This window comes from Apteryx rowi, unplaced genomic scaffold, assembly GCF_003343035.1.
Source record: "Apteryx rowi isolate R43461 unplaced genomic scaffold, aptRow1 scaffold_84, whole genome shotgun sequence".
NCBI lineage: Eukaryota > Metazoa > Chordata > Aves > Apterygiformes > Apterygidae > Apteryx > Apteryx rowi.
In genome coordinates, this window is record NW_020451138.1 from 1,583,849 (window position 1) to 1,599,570 (window position 15,722).

Consider the following 15,722-nt stretch of genomic DNA (forward strand, 5'->3'; position numbering starts at 1 on the left):
GTTTCCCTCCACCTTCGCGAAGCTGCAGCCGTGCTGCATTTTTTAGGAACCTGAGAGGGGATCAAACACAGCGACACAGGTTGTGTTATTGGCCGGCACTTCAATCCCGTCCCCCTGTGACATGTCAACAGGGAGGTAAATTAAAATATCCATGCTAATTTTGCACTCCATTAGAGACAGGGAGCAGCTATGAAGCATGACTCCTGCGCGCAGGGACCTGCCGCCTTCATTCTTTGAAAAGCCACGTTTGAGAATAGGAAACCCCCTCCAGACCTTTAGAGAGCTACACAGATCTACCATTCTGCTATGTAAATAACAACTTGCAACAAAACTGGGGAAAGGAGCTGAAGCGACCCTGTTTCCGAAAGTAAAATCCCAGTGTAGGATGAATATGAATCAAAGGTCAAATACCACCACCAGGAAGTAGGCAGCGGTAGCTAGTTACCTGGCTGGTACGAAAGTGTCAAGCTGCTGGCATTTGGCAGCATGCAGCCCCTCGCAGACCCCTCTCAGGGAGGAAAGAGGTGTGAAACAGCGATTTCGAAACAGAAACTTTGAAGCCTCCGAGCGGCACCCTGCAGGGCTGGCACCCTGCGGGCAGCGCCTGCAAGTCCAGCCTGTGCGGCTCCCCGGCCGTGCCAGCCTGGACAACAGGGGGAAGCTCAGCACCCAGGCACTTCTGCCTGCACCATCATGATGGACAGTTTACCTTTTAATGGTGTGAAAATGCTCTCAAAGCATACATGTTTGTTTAATTAAAAAAAAAAAAAACTTTTAGTAAAGCATGCTCTGGGCCTTCTCTTGTTCCTCTTCCCATGGTGCTTTTGCCACTGACAACAAAAGAGCAGGACCAGAGCCTTTAATGCCCTTTTTAGGTATTAATACATTTACAGAAGACTCTACAAACAAGCGCAGAACAGCAATTACATTATTAGATCTACACAATATTCATATATGTTGCTAAAACAATGCTGCTAAATGAAGAAGCTTTGTTATTTTAGAGTTTTTGGCTGCTGTTATTAAAAATATATTTACCTGAAAGGAACTCCAAGTATTTCATTTTACAAATAAACAATTTAAAATATAACAGTAAGCAACATAAACTATTGCTCTGTATGTTTATACAATTTTTTGGCATAACACTGCCATACAGTTACAGAATTATAAAATATATCTTTATAGTGCGTTACAAATCCAGAAACTGGTTACCACTCCTACCACATACGTATGGTATTGGTACTACCAAACATGCATGGCATTCTGTAATTAAACACTGCAGAGGGATACAGAGAGAAGAGCAGGACCATTCATCAAAAACGACGTGTTGCCATTTCATACCGCAAGTAAAAATAGTTTTGTTTTGTTTTTTTTACAGTTACTGCACTTTTTTCTTAGATAACATTTTAATAACCAAGTACACAGTAGCTTCAAATTTTGTCAGTGCAAAACTATACCCAATTATCTGTTGCTGAATTCAAACTGCATAAAGGGCAGACAACTATGGAGTAGGTTAAACGACAGGAAAGAGAGTAACTTATGATTAGCAAATATGCTTCAGCAGGCCCAAAAAATTTAAGTGCCATAACCATATTTACTGCAAAAACAATAAATTCCACATTGTTAGCCACAGTAGTAAACACATTCAGTATATTTCACAATAAACTTTAGTTGATGAATATGCCACTAGACTTGTAAGCATGGTAGAATTAAAAAGTGCCAAGTTTCTACTTCTTTCAGAAAAATTTGCCAATTCTCACATTCATTATTTTATAACAAACAGCTTATAAGTGTAAAGCTGCAGTAGGTCTCCAGGTAATTGATTTCTATAGCTTTTCAACTATATTTTAAGAGTCCATTAAGTTAGAGCTTATTCAGATATAGCAGGTTATTAAATAAATTCTTTAAGATACATTCTTGCCTTCCCCAGTGGTCTTTACACTTAAAGAGTCTGGGCTGTAAAAGGAACATAGATTTCAGGAAAAGAAATAGTTCATAGCCAATACAGAGCAGGGTGACACTACAGAGACGCAATTCACATCCCCTTGCGGGACCACATTAAATCCTTGTATCCACTATTCTGGTGCTGGCTACGATGCGAATGGAGAGTGGGTAGTCTCTGCTTAAGCCTTTTGGCCCGTTCCTCATTTTCAAACTCCAGCAGCCAGCAAGAACGCCAATTAAGCAGTTGCTCCTCTTCAATTGCAACTGGCGATATGTATTAAAATAAGTTACTGAAATGTGGAATAAGGAGTATGGTTTTCAGCATACCCAGGACAGTGTCTCTGTCTTCTGCACAATCACGAGGTTACAGCCACTTATGCCAGCCCCAATAAATGCTCTTACTACTCGCCTCCAAGTCCAGTGCTACCTCCGTAGGGTTTGGGGTAGGAACAGGTTTTGCCTTTGATTGATCTTGTTTTTACACCACGAAGAAAAGAAAAATTTTGTTCTGCAGTTGGAATTTGACTTTTAATACTTCACACACTAATATTTATGTGTAAAATTTATTCAGAGGGACAAATAAGACAATATTGTCATCAGCTTAGGACAAGTGACTACATTTTCTGCCTAAACGAGTATTTCATCATTAAAATTTCCCAAAGTTCTTAAACACTAACGGCAAATGGATTACTGTTCATTTTACAATACCCTTCCAGTAAGTGTGTTCAGGTGCACCAGCAATTCTCGAATAAAACAGATCTGAAGCAAAAAAGAGATTACTTTTTCATACAATACATAATTAAAACTTGAAGCTCATAGCCACAAGGGATTGTGGAAAGAATTGCTGAAAGAATGCATAAGTTCAAAAATGGAAAAATTCACGGGGAATAGCGGGCTAACCTTACTTGTTCTTTGTTTCACACAATCTGCTGGTGGCCACTGTTGGAGACTGGACACAAGGCTAGAGATACACCTTTGGTTCTGACCCACAGTGGTAGTTCTTAGGATAAGGTACATCATTAACATGATTTTTGTCACAGTTTTATTTAATGGAGAAACTTACTTCACATATTTACAACTTTTTCATAAATACAGCTTTTGTCAAGGAAGTTCAAAATGATAGATTATCTGTAAAAATATGGCATAATAAGGGTATTTTTTTCACATACATATACATATCTTCCTATAATTTATGATCAGTTTCTCATTAACATATTTATGATCATTTCCCTTTTAATGAGAATAAGCCATATTGTATCTTCTAAAAGGAAATTACTTTCAAGTTCTATAAAATGTTAATGGAGATTATTTTTTCTAAATATTGTGATATCATTTTAGGCAATAAGTTATTTAAGAGGACTTACCTTTCCCCCAAGTTAAATATTTTTAGAAATTGTCTACAGGAGTTAGGTATGTTTCACAGATATGATCACAAAAGGCTGTTATCAGATAGTCTCTTTATAATAGACAAACCACTCATTCTTCTACCCTCTGACTTCTAATATGATCTTTGTTTTTTCCCCCTGCTTCTCAGCCGCTAGACAAATCATTACCATCACAACTTTCAGGAAATAAAGGTGCATAAAATAATTCAGTTAAACAGCTATAAATAAATTTTATTTAAAAAGAAACAAGAGCTGTTTTCCATTTAAATCTATTAAACCTCCCTTGACTTACCTTACTGGATCATCCATCAAAATTATACAGAACTTATAAGGTCTGTAAGGTTATAGGTCTTATAAGGTCTTTCTGGTTATAGTACAGGTATATGTACTGCATTATTTTAGAATAATTTAAGGAGGATTACACTAGTTTACATGAAATATAAATTAAGATTATACAAATACCTAGTACATCAGCTTGCTGTAATTTTAGAGCATGATCCCGAGAAGCTAACCAAGCCATGGAACAGCTCTCAAAGACTTACTGCAAATGTTTTTAGCATCCTTCAGGATCACCCCTCTAATTACTAGAAATATAGACACCAAAAGCTCAGTTCTGCTCCTAGATATGTGCACATGCGTAACTGCTTTTCTTATTTGAATGGCCCACTGCGCTTACCTCATGTGCACAAGCTTCAGGCTCCATGCCAATACATTCTCATGTACTGAGGCACACTTGCGTCCTGGGTAGTAGGGCACAGAGCTGTAACTAGTCTTAAATATGAAGTGCTGCATGATTGCATGACTTGTACAAGCACTTTCACTTACATGTGTGTAAAAAAAGTAAAATTTTGTTAAGTTGCACATTGATATACCCTCTCTGCAGGATTATTAAAGTAAAATCAAATTCACAGGTGTGTCCACATGAACACTACTCCCGCTTACATCCCTCCCATCAGAGGGTACACAGATGTACTTATTAGGAATGAATCCTGGCATGGGAAGTTCCACTTTGTTGATATACAAATAGTTCAGATTCTAGTAAAAGGCAGAGCCAAAGCACATTGTTGTAGGAAGTACACAACCCCCCTCCCAAATATTTAAGCATATAGCAAGAAAAAAACAATTTCTGTAGTGAGCAAATGTCCTGAATTGCTTTGCACATCCTCAATTTCTGAATTAATGATTAAATGACTAAGTGCTGGCATTTATGAGAATACAATCATTTCAACATACATAGTACAGTAAACCTGAAAGCCAATACTTACAAATTACAAGCACAGGGTGCTTCTAGTTGCTAAGGCTATGATTCTGTGATGAAATGCATACAGTGCACCCATCTGAGCCTCACGAACCTCAATGGGATGCTACACAGCATGATTGCCCTGCAATGAATCATTCTTTTAAGCACTTGCAAAATCAGAAAAAACATCTCCTTCATAAAAATAATGACAAACCATCACATTTTACGTAGAGCAGAAAATGGTAGTTAAAGCTGAAGTGCCCTGTAGGAGTAATTCGATTGATAAAGCTAAAAGCCAAATATTACAGAATGCAGGAAGCCATCCAACACACACAAAAAAAAAACTTCCCTTATCGCTGTAGTTCTTTGTATACAATTGATACGTCACCACTACTCTCACCTTTAAGAAAACTGATAGAAATATCCCAAGCTTGAGATTAAAAAAATATATAATAATAATAAAAGAATTAATAAGGATGTAGTTCCAAAGATCTTGACTGTATTTTCAGATATACTGGGGGCTTAGAGCTGCCAGAAAAAAAAGTCATTTTTATTTTAAATACTTAATTATGGATGGACACCCAGCAAACACACACAGGTGAAAGTTGTGTCACAATGACAGAATAACATACTGCAGAGAAATCCAGTGGATGCACATCCCAAGAACCTTCTGGTTTAAATTAAAGACAAATTTCTTCTCATTTTTTTGTTCAGTAGACAAAAGAAGAAAGATCTCCTGAGGTCATCTATATTCAATCGAATTACAGTATAAATAAAATAACAGCCCTCAGTATCCCCCATTTCACTCGAAGACTATGTATTTATTTAAATGTTTAACCTTAACATAGAATGTCCACAAACTGAAGGCTCTGTATAGCTAGCTACCTTATAGATCTTCATAGGCAGAGTGTAAACTTTCCCTATGCCATTCAAGAAATAACTATGTTAAAACAATAAATGCTATTAAGCTGGCAAAGTTAGGCACTCAAGATTTAAAAAGTTGTAGGCAGAACATAAACTTGTCCTTCTTGTGCGTATGAGTGAGGTTAGAGTCTTTAAGTATATGGATTTTTTTTTTTTTTTTTTTAATCCAAGCATTTCCTGTGCCCTTCTGTGCTAAAGGTCAGAGGCGAACACGAAAGAGGGGATCCTAGATCAAGTCCAGGGTAATACGAAAGGTTCCTCAGCACCTTTCCAGCTCTCAAGAAGTGGTGGCTGTGGGAGGTAATTCTCTGGGGCATTTTGCTTCAGTCTCAACTCTTGCTTGAGCAACCTGGGTTACCCCTAAGAGAATCCACATACGTATGTTCCTCTTCTTACAAGTCAGTGCAGGAGAAGGAAGAATGTGTTTTGCTCCTTCCCTGCCTCTTTAGATAGGAAAATCCTGACTCCATGGGAACCGAAATCTCAAACTGCCACTCTGTTTGACCTCAAGAGACAGTGCTACCTGGGGAGAGCAATGGATGCATGTACTGCCAGAATGGGAATTAGTGAAACAGAAAAATACAAGACATTTCATCTATGCTTTGAACCCCCGAAGCCTTTGTCATTTTGAGTTACAGGACTTGAATAAAATCATGTAGCACTCTGACACTCAAACTGCAGTCAGCTACCAGCATCAAAACATTTCATTAAAAATACATTAAAGGCAGTGGATAATATATACACTTTTAAACAGAAAATATGAACAGATGTTTAAGACTATTTTAGGACTATACAAAATCTGAGTTTTATCCGCATTATTTTGTAATTCATATTGTATACAATTAACTTGCTGGATATAATCCTGCTTGACTGAATGTAATGAAGTCAAAAGAGGCTGTTCAGGGAAAGCAGATGGTCCTTAAGGGAACAAAGTTGGGAAAGCTCTTAATTGGGAAATTCCTATCCGTGGGGCTCTAGCCAGGCTAGCAGATTGGCTTTTCTCAGGTTTGAGCCTAAAATAACATTAAATATTGATCAAAATAAAATTAAACTGCAAAAGACCCCCAGAGAGAAAACAAAGGGAGAGAGCAGACAGCTGAAAGAAAAGAGCAGGACTATCCTTCTCACTCAAACCAGGAACAGCAGTTTCAGCATTGCAAAGACATTGCTTTTGAGTTGTTGGCGACTGACCCCCAGGGAAGAGGGTGTACAGGAACCAAACACAGCTGGGTGAGTTGTTTTATTACAGTTGATTAACAGAGAGCTGTCAAACTGAGACCAAATCTAAGAGTGACCAAAGTGATTCCCCACCAAATTAGCAGAAGCAGCAAATGAGTCGTGAGAATAGAGGACTTGAAAAGGACTAAAAGTCGTCTAAAGTGCAACTTCCCTTGTACCCAAAGGCTGTGGATACAGTTTTCATAAGTTAAACTTTTATTCAATGTAAAATGATGCCCAGATCCGTGGGACGATTTGATATCCATTATAAAGTGTCTCAGACAAGGATGCTAATCTAGGGTAAAAGATGCTGTGCAAATACTGCCCTTGAATATGAACAAAGATCCTAACTAATATCCACTAGGGAAAAACAGTGCTCTCAAAATAATTTCTAGTTATTTCATAAAAGGAAACCAATACTTACAACACATATTTAAAAAACTTAAAGATTCTGATGTCCCAAGAGTTCCTAATAAGTTACACTTTTTTTTAAATAATGGATGAATTTACTGGCAAAAAAGGATAATTTTTTTTCTATGCAAACTGCAATCTATCTGGAAAATATAATGAATTTCTAGGCTTTGAACTTACACAATTGTTTTAAATAGCCACACCTGCTTTACATCTGATAAATGAAGGTTAAAAAGAAAATTATCAATTTAAGTGATGCATTCATACCCAACAAGGTCTCCTGAACTTTTATGCTACACCAGATGTAAGTTTCACCCAACATGAAGGAGTAATGAATAATTTGCTTCATTCAATATGAAACATAATGGATTTTAACTTCAGACTCATGATTTTATCTCATCTTTGTTTTTTGTGTTGGTCTCCCCTGAAAGCATATCCTTATCGAGGTTGTCCTGTGGATCCGCTGACATATTATTCAAACAATTCTCACTGTCACATAAATCTTTATCTATAGTACCTGGATGATTTCCACAGTCATTGTTCAGATTTTCATCATCTTTTTTGGAATGAGAAGTGTCCTCCTTTTTGTCTGAAGCATCATGAATTTCTTGTGATTTTGAATGCTGACTAGTATCAGTATCACTGTTCTTTTCACTGTTGTTCTGCCTAACAACATCACAATTCATTTCTTGTTCATCCTGTTCATTTCCTTCCCCATTTTTTGTGAGGTCTACCTTTCTTTCTTCAGTTGTTTTACTAGTTGAACTTCCACTTGTGGATGTATTTTTAGGATCTTTCAGTTTCTTATGCTTAGAAATGTAACTATTGTGAATAGAAACTGGAGATGCTGGCTTTTTACTTGTTTTGCTTCCTTCTGACTTCTGTTTTCTTGGCGGTCCCCAGATAAAATGCTCTGAAGGTGTATAATGTTGCTGGGCAAATCTCAGGAGCTTCCTCCTTTCTCTTCGGTCTCTAATAGTATACACAAAATATTCTAGAGCGCTTTGCTTAATATTTGGAATGGTATCTTCCACAAGAGCTTCGTGAAGAATAAATTTTACCAGGGGAGATTTGAAACTCTCATATCCAAGTTCACCAAGGCTTTTCAGAATTCGAGTGATCCTCAAGTAGTTGTGTTGAGACCTTTGGGAGAAAAGAAGAGGCTGAAAAAATTCCATTGAATTGGAAAATAAAAAACTTACGGATACAGAACTAGAACTGCAATTCTTGACTTATTTGTATCACTCAAGACATGTACTTCAAGCTTTCTGTACTCTAATTTCTCACAGCTAATGAAGCTTCCTAGTACTTCCTTTGATAGGACGTTGTGAGTGAAAATTAGTCTCTGTAAAACGCTTTGAGGCCAATAGAGGAAGTATCAAAGTGTTTACTGAATTTGATTTCTTCTGCTATATATATTTTTTCCTGAGAAGAAAGCACAGTCATTATACTTCACTTAAGCCATTTAAAAGCTGGGTGACCAGTCTAGACTGTCTACCTACATTCCTTCTATAGTCAATGCTGAGAGAAAAACAGGCAGCTCTGGAGAGCAAATCCTTCTGTCACAAAGTATGTGTCTAAGATAAATGGAATGAACTGTCTTCTGGAAGTGTTTCTGAAGTGCTCTTCCCTCATAAAGTAAATCTAAGTAAATAGTAAAACTTAGATGCCTAAATTTTAGATACCTAAATTTTAGATGGCTAAAATTAGGTAAAAAATGTCCCAGTCCCTGACTTAAATCTGTGTAGCTACTCACTGGTGAGAATACAGAAATTACAATGTAAAGATGTGCAGTGAGTGATATCCAGATTTCTTCAAACCCTCTTTTATCTGCGGCCTGAGTCAGAGCCCACATCTGTGATTTGACTCATATAACATCTGAGTGAAATTAATAACACATTATTTCCATTATTCACCCAGATATAGTCATCAGCAATCCTACCTTGCAAACAAGCTTGCATTTGCATGTGAGGACAAAATACTGCATGAAAACAAACTTGAGCTCCAAGATCAGAGGTATTGGAAAAGCGATCACAAAATTTGAAAAGAAATTGTGATACAAAGAATCTGCATGGTACAAAACTCGGTGCAGACTTACACTCTCCCCAAAGCTGAAGAAAGTAACAGATGGTCCTTTGGTGAAAGTTGGGGTAAAGTCTGACCCAATACATGTCCAAAGCTCTTCAGTCAAGCATTGCAATTAAAAGTATTAAACAGAAAATATTTCATGTTTAAGGGGAGAGAGAAATCTTGATTATTTAGCTTCCACACAGGTGTGGAGAATTTGCCTTTTCTCATAAAAGAAAAGTGAATACAAAGATAAGCCACTCTTCCCTTACAATTGAGAAGCATCACTTTGGGATCAGGTGAAAATGTGTTCAGTAGTATGACAGACAAAACTAATTTGGAACTGTGATCCTCTTCAGCACCATCTGAAAGTTATATTTTTCAGGGAATTCAGTGATGTTGGCTAGACTGGTAAAGGGTGAGAAGCACAATCACAAAAATGTGTAGTGAGAACACACACAGAGACAGAAACCAATGATTGACTATTTCTTTTTCTCTTTTTTCCTGACAAACTTTGGAAAACGTATCTTCCCTTTCTCTAGAAGACAAAAGGTTAAAGGAAGTCTATGGCAATTTTAGAGTGTCAACTACATGTCATTACTTACTCATTCAAATGCTGGAATCTTTCTTGCCAGTTAGCAGCTCGTGCTACATTTCCAGTTTTATCAATTAGTTTTATCCCAAAAAACTCCAACATCATTTTGTAAGCTAAAACGAATCTTCTAATTGCTTCTTTTGTTTTCTTGAATTCCTAATAAACAAAGAATACATCCAAAATTCTAAATGGTACTAAAGCAAGTACTGTTGCGTTGTACACAACAACTCAACTGTATACAATAAGCAGCAATGTATCAATATTAATCTGATGGTTTGTGTTAAACTCAATGTGTATTACCTCAATTTCATATGTAGTTAGTTCTTTAGCATAGAAGTTCAGACCTTGTTCCCTCAGTGGGAAAAGCCTGTTAAAACAGGAAGTGCATTACAGCTCTCAGCATATGAACACTTAATCAAATTAATGCTTTAGAAAGAAATAGGTAGTAAGTGACCAACCACTGTATGTAAGTGTGGTTGTGTTCCAGTTTTTCATAGTCTCCTTTCCATTTGTTTAGGACTTCTTCAATATAAACCCCTGCATAAAAATAATTTGAAAACTGTTAGGTAGCCATCAAAACCAGCTTTCAGCTACATCAAGAAAGTACACGCCCAGTTAACATAATGATAGAATACATTCTTTAATTTTATTTCAAATTCTATAATAAGGACTATTACAGACATAAATAAATTAGTTTTAATATAAAATGAATTTAGTTACTAAAACTTATATAAAAGCAGGAGATTTATCAAATTTTAATACAAACAAAATCAGCTGGCTATAACTGAGTTACTTACCAGCTGAGGGTATGTGATCCCTGTACAATATACTTTCCAAAAAGTACTCATGTCCTAGATTTCTTTATCACACTGATAACTGACAAACCACTTCAATAAAATAYTGTACCACAAATCACTTGCCATTGCTTTAACATGACGAAGCTGTGCATATATATCATCTTTGCAGAATAAAGCCTCAACACTAATAAATCTTCCATTTCAGGAATCTCTCCAGCTGCAAACAATACTAAGATCTAGAAATCTTTTGCAATTAGCTATGGCTAAGAGTCCTGATACCACTGCCAGGAGTTTGACCTTGCAGGCCCCATTTCACGCTAAACAAATGAGAATTGCAACTTCCATTAATCTCAAAAAAGGTGCAAAGTTCAGTCAGTTCCTCTTGGAAAGAAAGAGTGAGAGAAAAAGGGCACAAAGTACACATAAAAGGAAATTAATCATTCTTTGTATTTGAGGCTGTGCCCTTCAACTTTAGTCATGGACCAGGGTACCTCTCTTCTAGGCACTGTACAAATACGTAATATACCCAAAAGGATATTCTTGTTCCAAACGCTCTACATTCTCTTTTCATGAATGAGCACTCAGTGCTAGCCTACTTCTTCTCTGCAACTAACCAGAGTTTTACCACTGCAGCACGGCCTCTCTTAAAGTCAAATGGCACAGGACTGGCCTAAAAAATCCAAAGCCCCCATCGTCTTAATTTCTAAAACAGTCTCCCATTATATGTGAGAGGTCTTACTCCCTTCCTCAGTAAAAATTTCTACCTGGGTTCCAACAGGAAGAGAGAACTCATTCTAAGTGTTGCTTCATTTGCTGCTTTTCTTCAGGAAATGAAGAAAGCAGCCAGTCAAAGGGGCTGCTAAGAACATGGGGTTTCCAGTGCGGACAAGGCTGGAAATCACTAAGAGGACCTCATGCCATTACCACACTGTATCCAACTTTCACAGTAATTACATTTCAAGCATTGGATGGCTTGTTGCTGAATTCCAGGGAGGAGAGACAGGCCAGCTCTGAGCAAGAACCACACTCTAATCTATAGGTTGTGGAAGTAAACTTCAAATCCAGTACTGTACTAGAAATCCCCTTTTTTTTTTTTTTTAAAGAACATTCCCCAGTATTTCACTCCATGGGGCACCTTAGACTCCCCCTGAACACTCTCACAGTTTCATGTTGTTAGGTCAAGGTGATGGCTATTCTTTCCCATTCTCAATAAAAATTTGTGCAAAGCCAGAGTTCATAGCCATCAACACTTCAGCCTTGATGGCCTATCAGCTACTTTTGACACCACTGACCATAATTTGCTCCTAAAATTTTGCCTTCCTCTAACTTCCATGACTATCTTCTCTTTTGGATAAACCTCTTGAATTGCTCCCATTCTGTTCTCTAAAGGATCCTTCTCAAACCTTCTCTGTCTTTCAGTTTCGGGTTCACCTGATCCTCAGTGCCCTTCTCTTTCTCTCTAAATCTGTTCTCTGTGAACTGTCTCATGAATCTGTTATCTCTGTGCTGATAATTCACAGATTTAACTCTTCCTCTAGCCAAGCTAAAAACATGGCCTTCAGAATCTGCCTATAGATACCTAGACAAAGCTCAAGAAGATTAGAACAAACTTCTTTCATACAACCTAACTTTTTTTCTCAGTTACTGAGGATATTATCACTATGTTGCCTATAAACACCTTTCATCTTCAACCTTCCAGGCTATATTTACATGTCTTCATCCATCTATACATCGTCTTTCCCATCCAGCTCTCCATCAGGATTCTGACATTTTGCATCTCAACATCCTTTTTTCTGACCTTGAGAAGTGCAATTCTGCCACACTTATCTCTACCCCAAATGCTGCTGCTAAGATCTTGTTTCTAGACTGCTACTTTTTTTTATTGCCTCTTTCTTTGTATTATTCCATTGTGATACCCTTTTCTGCAACATCAAACAAAAACTATATGCCTTCACTTTCAAAGCCTTTTGTGACCTGTCCCTTCCTACCTTATCTCAACCCTTTGCTGCTACAGGATAGATTCCTGCCTCTGACCAGCCCTCAATGGAAGCCTCCAGCTCTCACTTCTTACATATTGAAATATGAACTTTCAGATTTCCTCCCAAGCTGCTCTCATGCTGAGAGGCTCTCGCTGCAAACCACCTTCAAAGTAACCTCATCATCATTCTTTCAAAAAATCTCAAAAGCTCATTTTTTGCCTGCAAATTTTTTTGACAATGGCTAAGCTCTCATGTGCTGAGACCCCTGTCTATCATTCTACCCAATGCTCCTTTACTGGCTCATTCTGCTTCCCCATCTGTCTGCTGTCTTCTTGTCTCTCACACTTTGACTGCAAACTCTCTAGAGCAGGGTTTGCATCTTTCAGTCCATTCTGTGTTTGTGCAGAGCCTAGCTTATGAGATTCCTGTCCATAAACAGAACCACTAGGGACAATGGCTATTATAATAACAATGATAATATCATTTCTCACACATGAGGAAGTGGCAACACATTCATTATCCCTTACACAGGGCTAGGGATAAAACTGTGATCTTTGCTGCTGCCTTTTCAAGCAGCAAGAGTTTGTGGAGTGTAGTGGCACAACTTTATCTTTTTTTAAATAAAAGAAAGTACACCCATTGTAAATTAACAGTACAGGCAGCGCCCTAAACTACATCATGCTGAAAATGTATGAGAATAGCACCACTACTGAAAACTTCCTCTCGAGACCAGGAGCTAACTTTGGTTTAAACATAACCTGCTTCCATGTTATCCACAGTGTTGCCAACATGCTACTCCAATATGGAAGATTTAAGTCATACAATATATAACTATGCACCTCTAGTTCATTAGCACTGTAATTAACACACTAGTTTTACTTGTTACTATTATTAGTGATCATTCTACTGTTATCACTATTATTGTTACAGATTACTCACCATCAGGTTTAAAGGGGATTTTATTTTTGTAAAAGCGGAGATTACACAAGTCATTTTGATATCGAAGATCTTTAAAGTTCTGCTGAAAGAAAGAAAATAAGATATTATCAGCCACAGAGTGGTACTTGGCTCTTTGAATAATTTGTGGACAAAAAAAAAAAAAATCACAGAGTTTTAGGAAAACTTGAAGCCACTCAGAATTACTCATGTACTTAAAGATTCAGCCCAAGAAAAATAGTTTGAGGAATATGCAAACTCCTTCTGGCTGGTACTTTCTCCTACCACAACAGAGGTAGGGCAGGAAGCATAGCAGGAGCTTGACTTTAGTATCAAGGAATTTCTGAGAGAGAGAGAACAAAAAGAAGTCCAAACTATATCCACCCTCTCTGATATTAAGGCAAAAGCTTTTTTCTGGGCTCCTGACACTACTGCTAGGCTGATATAACTCATGGTGTTTGCATGAAGGAGTTGTACATCTGTGCTGAAAAGATGTTGCACTAATTTCACTCCTCTGCCACTGGCATACCTTGCTTTCTGACTCTTCTCATTCTCATATATATTAAGCAACATAAAGGTTTACAAATTTGGGGGTTGTGTGCTGTTCTCTACAAACAAGAGAATTTTAAACCATTAAGTATTCTTACTGGATACTGGTGTCGGTACTTGTATAAGTCTCTTGCTGCATAGAAACTTCTCTTTGGCTTGGCTGTGAGCTCAGTTGCATCACCACTCTGAAACATTTAAAAAGTAGATAATAGCCATATGTACACACACTAACTACTGAATTGATATAACATTAAAATAATCATTTTTCTTAATGGGTTCCAACAACGCAAACATATAGAAGTGCCTACTTTTTTGGTCAATTTTTTTCAAAAATTTGAAAATCTCCCTGCTGAATACTTAATACTACCCACTTTAAACCTAAATTTAAAAAAAAAAAAAAAAAAAAAAAACTATGGACTACGAAATATGACAGATCTTTTCACTGAGTTGCATTTGATTTCAATCAACAGGTTGATCAGCATTACCAAATGTAAAACTTTGAAATGACCTGGACAGTGCTAATACAAGAAGTAAGTAACTGAACAGGAAAATGCAGAAACATTACTCATTTTGAACAGAAAGTCATGCTGTTTGCAAACCTGTGGCACGTGTAATTGCTATCACTGCATCCTGTGGAAGAAAATGAATAGTCCCAGACAAGCCAATTTGCAGWCCTAACACTTTCTTGAACCATTTTCTATCATTCATTTTTTTAGAACTTAATTTTAAATCCTAGTAAGAAGTACCACTAAACCGCCAAGGAAAGCCTTCATGGGGAAATTATGCCTTGTATGAAAACTTATACTGCACCTCAACTGTTTGGAAGCCATGAGCTGACGCAACCAGGGCCCATCAAGGTCAATGGAAATGATCCCACTGACTTCAGAGAGCACTTGAAAAAGCTGCCCCTATTTCAGAAAACCAGAAAAAGTAGTACTGTGTACAGAGTACTTAAGCATGCCACTAACCATTTCATTTTCCTTTTTATAGCTCTACTGTAACAACAGGTTTTGTATTTTTTAATATGCAGAAATAAGTCTCTACTCTAAAGCCAAAGGTCAAATGAGAAAAAAATATTTAATTCCACTCCTTGCAATATCCATGCAATAGGTTAAAGTCAAGCCTAATAAAGAAAAGGTCCATGTGATTGCACTGGGCATTTGCCTTTGTTATTACCCATCCCCTTGTCAATGAATCTTATCAACAGTGCATTACTGACAAACTGGCACCTGTTTTCATGGAGCCTTTTGCCAAACTAACTTTGACCACAGCTACAGAGAAAACATGCCTACTTGAATGAGGAAGTCCCCTTGACAATCAGTTATCAAGCATTAGCTGTTTGATCGGGTATCAAGTAGAAAAGGAAAAAAGCTTATTCTTACCTAATTTTGCACAATGGCAGCTTCTGAACCATATCTAAATGCAACACATCTAAGAAGTTAAAAGAAAAACCCAGCCTGTCCATCCTACATTCAGTTCTAACTCCAGAAGAATTACTGGCAAAGCAACTCTGTACCTCTTTAGAGCCAGTGTTTTTCAAAAGTTCCTAAAAGACAGAAGCTGGCTCTAAAAATTCCTGGCCCCAGGCCCAGTGAGGAGTCACACGCATGTGCTACGTATGATCCAAAATTCAGGTTTCTAAACAGTAAAACCAGCCGGACCGGTTCGGGTCTGCATTTA

The 15,722-nt window shown here is 37.4% G+C and overlaps 1 protein-coding gene across 1 annotated transcript; it reads right to left on the reverse strand.

Annotated features, from left to right (window-relative positions):
• Window positions 1-843: 843 nt before the first annotated feature.
• On the reverse strand, window positions 844-14,236 carry OGFRL1 (opioid growth factor receptor like 1). The gene is made up of 6 exons (XM_026090012.1): window positions 14,141-14,236; window positions 13,497-13,578; window positions 10,240-10,318; window positions 10,082-10,148; window positions 9,792-9,937; window positions 844-8,262 (listed from the first exon to the last, which is right to left on the reverse strand). The coding sequence occupies exons 1-6, from the start codon at window positions 14,234-14,236 to the stop codon at window positions 7,503-7,505; spliced, it is 1,230 nt and encodes a 409-aa protein (XP_025945797.1). The 3' UTR covers window positions 844-7,502.
• Window positions 14,237-15,722: the final 1,486 nt, after the last annotated feature.